Source organism: Lithobates pipiens, unplaced genomic scaffold (assembly GCF_037356315.1).
Source record: "Lithobates pipiens isolate NorthernLeopardFrog02 unplaced genomic scaffold, aLitPip1_a1.2 Scaffold_13, whole genome shotgun sequence".
NCBI classification, from domain to species: domain Eukaryota; kingdom Metazoa; phylum Chordata; class Amphibia; order Anura; family Ranidae; genus Lithobates; species Lithobates pipiens.
In genome coordinates, this window is record NW_027507718.1 from 508,377,614 (window position 1) to 508,385,113 (window position 7,500).

Here is a 7,500-nt window from a genome sequence, read left to right on the forward strand (position 1 = left end):
TGTCTTTTTGCAGTGGATGCCGTAGGGGTCTGGTTAAAAAAATATATATATAAAAGTTTTGTTTTTGTATTTATTAGGTTTTTCTTTATATTATATATGTATTTATATTATTGTTGTTATTATTAATTTTGGTTGAAATTAAATGATTGAATGAAGTATGTTAAACTCGTCATTGCAATTATTTGATGTTGCACTTAAGATCCCAACTGTTCATCTACATGATTTGCAGGAAAGAACGTCTCCTGGATTAGGACAGCACATGCTTTCATTTTTCAATTTTGCCTTTTTTTTTTTTTTGCTGTGTATAATTTGTTGGTGTTTTTTTTTTTTTTTTTTTTTTTTCTAATTTTGAAAGCCTGATTTTACAATTTCTTCTAGTTTGCCAAACTACAAGGAAAAAAATGTAGGACACAGTGAGGTCGACTTACTAAAACTGGTGAGTGCAAAATCTGGTGTAGCTGTGCACGGTAGCCAATCGGCTTCTACCTTTGACAATAAAACCTGGGAGCTGATTGGTTTATATGCAGAGCCGCACCAGATTTTGCACTCTTTTATTTTTTATTTTTTTAGCAAATCAACCCCAGTATGTCAGAAATCAGGGAAACCAAAATAAAAATACATTAATGTGGCCCTTTTTTAGTTCTCTAATGTTTAAATAAAATAAAAAAATAAAAACATTAGAGAACTAAAAAAGGGCCACATTTATTTATTTCTATTTTGGTTTCCCTGTTTTCTGACATACTGGGGTTGATTTACTAAAAAAAAAGAGTGCAAAATCTGGTGCGGCTCTGCATATAAATCAATCAGCTCCCAGGTTTTATTGTCAAAGGTAGAAGCCGATTGGCTACCGTGCACAGCTACACCAGATTTTGCACTCACCAGTTTTAGTAAATCGACCCCACTGTGTCCTACATTTTTTTTCCTTGTAGTTTGGCAAACTAGAAGAAAATTGTAAAATCAGGCTTTCAAAATTAGGAAAAAAAAAGTAATTAAAATAAAAAAAAATATTTTATATTATACACTATAGAAACACTTTGATTGTTTTGTAACTTAAAAAACAAAAACAAAAAAAAACAACAAAATTAGTAGCCTTTATATAAATATTCTAAATGAAAAAAAAAAAGACTGCTGGAAGAGGAAGTAACCACACTGAGCATTGTCAGGGAGTGTCTATGGTAATTCAGCAGCCTGTGCTCTATAAAAGGTCGCTGAGTAGTGCTGCTGATGATGATGATGTGTTGCTCTTGTCCTCAGCACACTCTGAGAATGGTCTGGCTGGGGCCAGCAATGTGTTTTTTGCCTTGTACACCCCCCCCAGGCTGAACAGTGTTTTGTCTTCTCCGCAGGAAGAAGAGAAGAAGAAAGCCAAGGAAGAGCAGGAGAAGCGGGACTATGAGGAGTACCTGAAGCTGAAGGAAAGTTTTGTGGTGGAGGAGGAAGGAGTAGAGGAGACCATGGATGAGGATCAGGTAATCCAACTTTTATTTTTATTTTTTTTGATAATGTCCTCTGTGCTTTTATTGATGTTCCGTTATGTTGTTCCATAGTTTTGATTTAAGCTGTTATATTATGTCTCTAAGGAATTTTCTAATTTATTTTTGGATCTACCCAAGCCCTCCAACATCTCAATGATATAAAAGCCCTTCAACATCTCAATAATATAAAAGCCCTTCAACATATCAATAATAAAAAAAAGTCCTTCAACATCTCAATAATAAAAAAAAGTCCTTCAACATCTCAATAATATAAAAGTCCTTCAACATCTCAATAATGTATTTTTTTTCATGAATTTGATGTATGCCCCTTCTCTGGCCTGTATAGTCCGATATCTTTTTGGTTTGGTTGTAATACAGTTACGGATGTTGCCCATGAGTGTCACAATAACTTCTATATCTCAATAATTTAAAAGTTCACTTCTCTATAGGATTAAGCTTTTCATGTCTTGCTTCCGAATTTTTCCTTTTCTTAAAATACAAACACATGGAACTTTTTAAGGTGCCAATAAATAAATCAAATTGATTTATTTTATTTAAAAAAAAGTGCTAACAAATAGAAAAAAAAAAGTGAAAACCTCTTTATTAGAAAAATATTGCAGATAAAAAAAGGTGTCAACATAAACTTAAATATGTTGTCACAAATTTGTTTAATGGTACCTTAAGAGCCGGTTCACACAGCGGGCGATGCGAGGCGACACGACTCGCCTCGCTCTCGCAAGTCGCCCCCGTTCTGTACAATGGAACCGTTCTGAGAGGAGCGACTCGAGTCGCTCCGACTCAGAAAAAAGGTTCCTGTACTACTTTTGGGCGACCTCGGGGCGACTTGCATTGACTTCTATACAGAAGTCATTTGCAAGTCGCCGCTGAGGCCGCGGCAGGTCGCGGCGAGGCAAGTCGGAGACGCCTCGCCTCGCCTGCAGTGTGAACCGGCCCTAAAAGTCCCACGTATTTTTATTTTTTGTAAATAAATGTGGTGCCAGGTGATCTCCCCTCGCTCCTCTTCTTTTTGATATTTTCCCATCTTCATCAGACATTATAGTTTTACTGCCCTTTTGGCCGCCTAGCTGTATTCTATCATTGTAGCTGGACGGGGGGCGTACACTTGCCACAACTTGAACTCAGCTTGCAGAGCTTGGCAGATGGCACTGGCTATCGAGATGACCATTAAGGTCAATGGGAGAGCATTACAGCTGCAAGCACAGTACTTGGCTCATGTTTGGGGTGTGGGGTATTTGTCATACAAAATCCCCTGTGAGAGGAATAAAATAAGAAAAAAATAAAAAGGAAGACATGATTGCCTCCTAAAAGCCTGCCAGCCGCTGCTTTACAGTACTATGAAAAGTGATCCACATTACATTGCTATTTAGAGGACGTTTAAAAGAACTCTAAAACTTCATTAGGCAGATTGCGCTCATCTCTTGCTCCTAAGAGATTTATGGCTGGTTCACACCGCTAAAAAAACGCACCCCAGATCCATTTCAGATGCATTTCTGAATGCACATTTTTAATGCATTTTTGGCACGTTGCAGTGTGATTTTGATGTGTTTCCAGATGCTTTTTTTCTTCTTTTTTTCCTGTTTTTTTATTTTTTAACAGTACTGGGGTCCAGTGCATTTTTGATGCGTTCCAGCGCATTCTGATGCAATTTTGATGCGTTCTAATGCAGTCCATTGCAGGAAAAATGCAGCATGTTCTACTTTTATTTTTTCCCTGGAATTGGAATGCCCTTGTACTGATCGCCCTGGTGTGAACTATGCCATTGGAAACCATATAACTTACTTTATATGTGTTTTTGATGCAGAAAAAACACACACAATGGACTTTATGTGGTGTGAACTGGCCCTTTAAAGCTTTACTTTCACTTTAAGGCCGGGTTCACATGTCTCCGGCCACGGTTACCAGCATGGCGTCCCTGTTCACCGCTTCAGGTGAGAGTCAGGTCTTTTGCCTGAATTCACACCTGAACCAGACCCAAACGCACACCGCGGCCCTCCTCGGAGGTCTGTGAACCGGCTCCATCGAGATCTGGTCACGCTGGCCTGTAATGCGAATTGGATGCTGGAAAAACCACATCCAATCCGCATATGTGAGAACCCAGACTTAGGACTGGTTCACACCGCAAAACGCACTCCAGATCCCATCTGAATGCTTTTTTGCATGCGTGTTTTATTGCATTTTTGGTGCATTCTGGTGCGTTTTTGGTGCGTTTGTGGATGCTTGTTTTCTTCTTTTTTCCTATTTCTTCTTTCACTGTCTGGTGCCTTTTTTATTCTTTTTTTGTTTCACTATTCGTGCGTTTTTTTGTCTTTTTTCATATTTTTTCTTTCACTGTCCATGCGTTTTTTTTGTCTTTTTTTCCTGGTTTTTCTTTCACTGTCCGGTCCCCGTTTTCTTCTTTTTTGCTATTTTTTCTTTCACCGTCCATGCGGTTTTTTTTTTCTTCTTTTTTCCTATTTTTTTTTCACTGTCCGGTGCCTTTTTTCTTCTTTTTTCCTAGTTTTTCTTACACTGTCCGTGCGTTTTTTTTTTCTTCTTTTTTCCTATTTTTTTCTTTCACTGGCCGTGTGTTTTTGATGCATTTTACTGCGTTCCAATACAGTCCAGTGTAGAAAAAAAAATCAGCATGTTCTACTTTTTTTTTTTTCTGGAACTGCAAGCACTGGTGTGAACAATGCCATTGGAAACCATATAACCTACTTTCCATGTGTTTTTTTAACTTACAATATTTTAAATTTTATTTTATTATTCAAGTAACAAGACAATGTCATAGAAAGTACATTCAATGAACAATAAAACGTATAAATGTGAGATTAAGCATCGGATTGCCCTTCCATCAGGATATGTAGAAATACAACAGCTCAAATTTTTTTTTACTGAGAAATAAAATCTATTTGGTGGAGGTATTGGTGAGGTGGACAAGATGAACTAACATAGAAAGATAAAAGTAGTTGGTGACCATGAAATATGTTTCTGATTCTGTAGGGACTAACTACGTAGAATCCCAATGAGCCACTTACTACCGGGGGATGGGTATAATACAGGGAAAAGGTATAGGCGTAGGAACCAAAGGAAAGAGAAGGGAGAAGAAAAAATAAATAAAAAAAGGGGGAGGGGGGGGGGGTGGGGAAGTAGATCACACTTCTTCGTTTGATTGACAGCAAATCGCACGTTCGCGCGCACAATGCTTTCCTGAGGAAAATGCGTTCATATTTAATTATTTATGCTCCTATGCGGTTATTTGTGCTCATGTGCGTGTATTTATGCGAATCAGCGCAAAATACTGTTCAGAAACATAGATTTTCCTATTTTTTTTTTTTATTTTTTTTTATATATATATATATATATATATATATATATATATATATATATATATATATATATATATTTTTTTTTTTTTTTTACTGATAGTCATCGCTTTTTGTCACGCCTGTGTGCACAGGCACATTGTAAATAATGGGCTACATTTTAGCTCAGTAAAAAAAAAAAAAAAAAAAAAAAACAAACAAACAAAAAAAGCAATACTGAGCTTTTTCAAGCTGCAGCGTGCAAGAGGCCTTATAATGCCTTATAAGGCCTTTTTTTGGTTTTTTCACTTTTTTTTCTAATTTCATTGAGGTCTGAAATTAAATTTTATTTTTTATTTTATTTTTTTTAGAGAGGAAATATAAAAGGAAAAAAAAAATTTAAAAAAAGATTTGCAACCTTCCTCCTTTGACGTTTATTACCATTTTTTTTTCTTTCCTCTCTCTTTCTAGGGCTTTTAGCCTTTTTTAGTTTGTGATGGATGCCCAGGACTAATTCAAGGCTGAGTTACTAGATATTTGTCCTGGTTAATCTTGCCACCCTATGGGATTTACCCCAAATAATATACGAATGTTGCATTCAGGTTTTCTGTGATCGTTCAGTTAGGAGGCTTCCCTCCTCTGTTTTATGTTGTATGTTCCATGTTTTCTACATAACACTTCTAGCCCCTGCATGGGCAGCCTAAGTTCCTCCAACATTATTGTATGTTTCAATGCTATATCAGCAATAAAAATTATTGAACCAGAAAAAAAAAAAAAAGTAGTTTTACAATTAAATATTAAAAACATAAAACAGCATTACGATGGAAAATAAATCTGTGATCCATAGAAAATAAAGGAGCATATCAGACTAAGTGAAGAAAAAAAATAAAATAAAAGCGAATTTAATTGAAATTAAAGAGAAGATGATATTCACATATGCAAAATAAAAATAAATATATGAATAAATATAAATATTAAATTTTCCTGTAAAAATAAATGTATATTGGCATATCAGGGGTAACCCTGATATGCCAGTATACTTTTTATTTTTTTTATTTTTATTTTTTACATGAAAATGAAATGGAATAATATCTAATTTACCATTTTATGAGGGTTCTTTAAAGAGTTTCCACACTTTTTTTTTTTAAACTCTATTAAACATGAAAAAGTGCAGAATCATTTTGAAGACCCCTCATATAAATGAGCCCCAATGTGATACAGAATAAAGAGCTACTAATGACATTTACATATCCCTTTTTAGAGGTTATGCTGTGTGTGTGTATATATATATATATATATATATATATATATATATATATATATATATATATATATATATATATATATATATATATATAGAGAGAGAGAGAGATATAAAATCTCATAATGCAAACCCTGTCATGAACATAATTACATTTTAGAAATTACATTTTGAGTTCTGGTCTTCCATGTTTATAATGGTAATGGCGTTGGTAATGTCAAAAACCATATCCAGAGGAAGGCAAAAAACTATAAATAAACCCAGCAAAGCATGATCTAATTTGCTCCAGCAGGGGAAGAAAGTCCTTTCTGATCTTCCGACAAGCAATCAGATATTCCCTGGATCAACTTTATCTATAAATTAATGAATTATTGGTCATTTGTGTTTGTTTTTTTTTTTTTTTATGTATAACTAAAGGCAATAATTTTTTTTTTTTCAATTTGGATACAATGGAGAGGGATTAGAACCCCTGTCCGTTTTTATTGCTGTCTTTCCTTTTTACCATTACCATTGGAAAAAAAACGTAAAAGAAAATCCCAAAGTTTGGGTTTTCTCCCAGAAAGCAATAGAGGGGAAATCTTCCAATGGGGATACTACTTCTGGTGGCCTGGGGGTCCCCAAGGAATTTCCTTAATTTGCATGAATTTCCTCTCACTTCCTGTTTGTAAGTGAAGGATCTCGGCAATGAGATAAAATTAGCATAAAAGAAAAAAAAAATATGTCAGGGCTTATAACCCTCCCTTTCTTTATGCCTTTCTTTATCCAAAATGAAAAAAAATATTTTGTCTTTAGTTCTACTGTGTACAAAAATAACACTACATAGGTTACAGTTACTTGCAACAGCCAATCAGAAGCTACCCTTCATAGAGCTAACTATGTAATCTGGTTGCTATTGGTTTACCCCATTTTTACTTTGTCTTAAATTAAAGTCATCACAAGAGAAACATGGTTATATGGTCAGCATTTGAATCGCTGACCTATAAAAAACTATTAGGCAAGTGAAGGTAGAGTTTTTATGTTTTACAGGGAGTAACATAGTAAAAACTAAAGTGAAAAAGACAAAAAAAAACCCATAAAGGTTCAGTAGAAAAAGTACGTCATGGGGAGTGCTGGGCTCATACCCATCTCTGTCACTTCAAGTTGACTGATATCGTGCCACAAGAAGCTCCTTAAAGTGAAATTCCACCTTGAAATTTGTTTTGTTTTGAATAAATTGACAAACATTAGAACCTCAGTTGAGTTTTGTTTGTTGTCGGTGTCCCCTATTAAGGTGAATAAACCCCAGTTCCTCATGTGGTGATTGGTGCCACCAGGACAGAAAGTCTCCCAGTTAAGGACCTGCAATGAAAAGAAGTAGAGGTTGATAACTTTTTCCTCCCCACTTTTTATTTTTGCTATCTTAAAGGGTAAATTCACCTTTACAGAAAAATCTGTAAGGTGAACTTACACTGGACCCCCC

General features: G+C 35.2%; 1 protein-coding gene across 1 annotated transcript in view; it reads left to right on the plus strand.

The window, feature by feature from the left end:
- DDRGK1 (DDRGK domain containing 1) overlaps positions 1–7,500 on the plus strand; it is a 141,416-nt gene that overhangs the window by 93,702 nt on the left and 40,214 nt on the right. Inside the window, exon 5 of the mRNA XM_077478043.1 lies at positions 1,347–1,469. Coding sequence (XP_077334169.1) covers positions 1,347–1,469 — 123 coding nt within the window. The remainder of the gene's footprint in view (positions 1–1,346; positions 1,470–7,500) is intronic.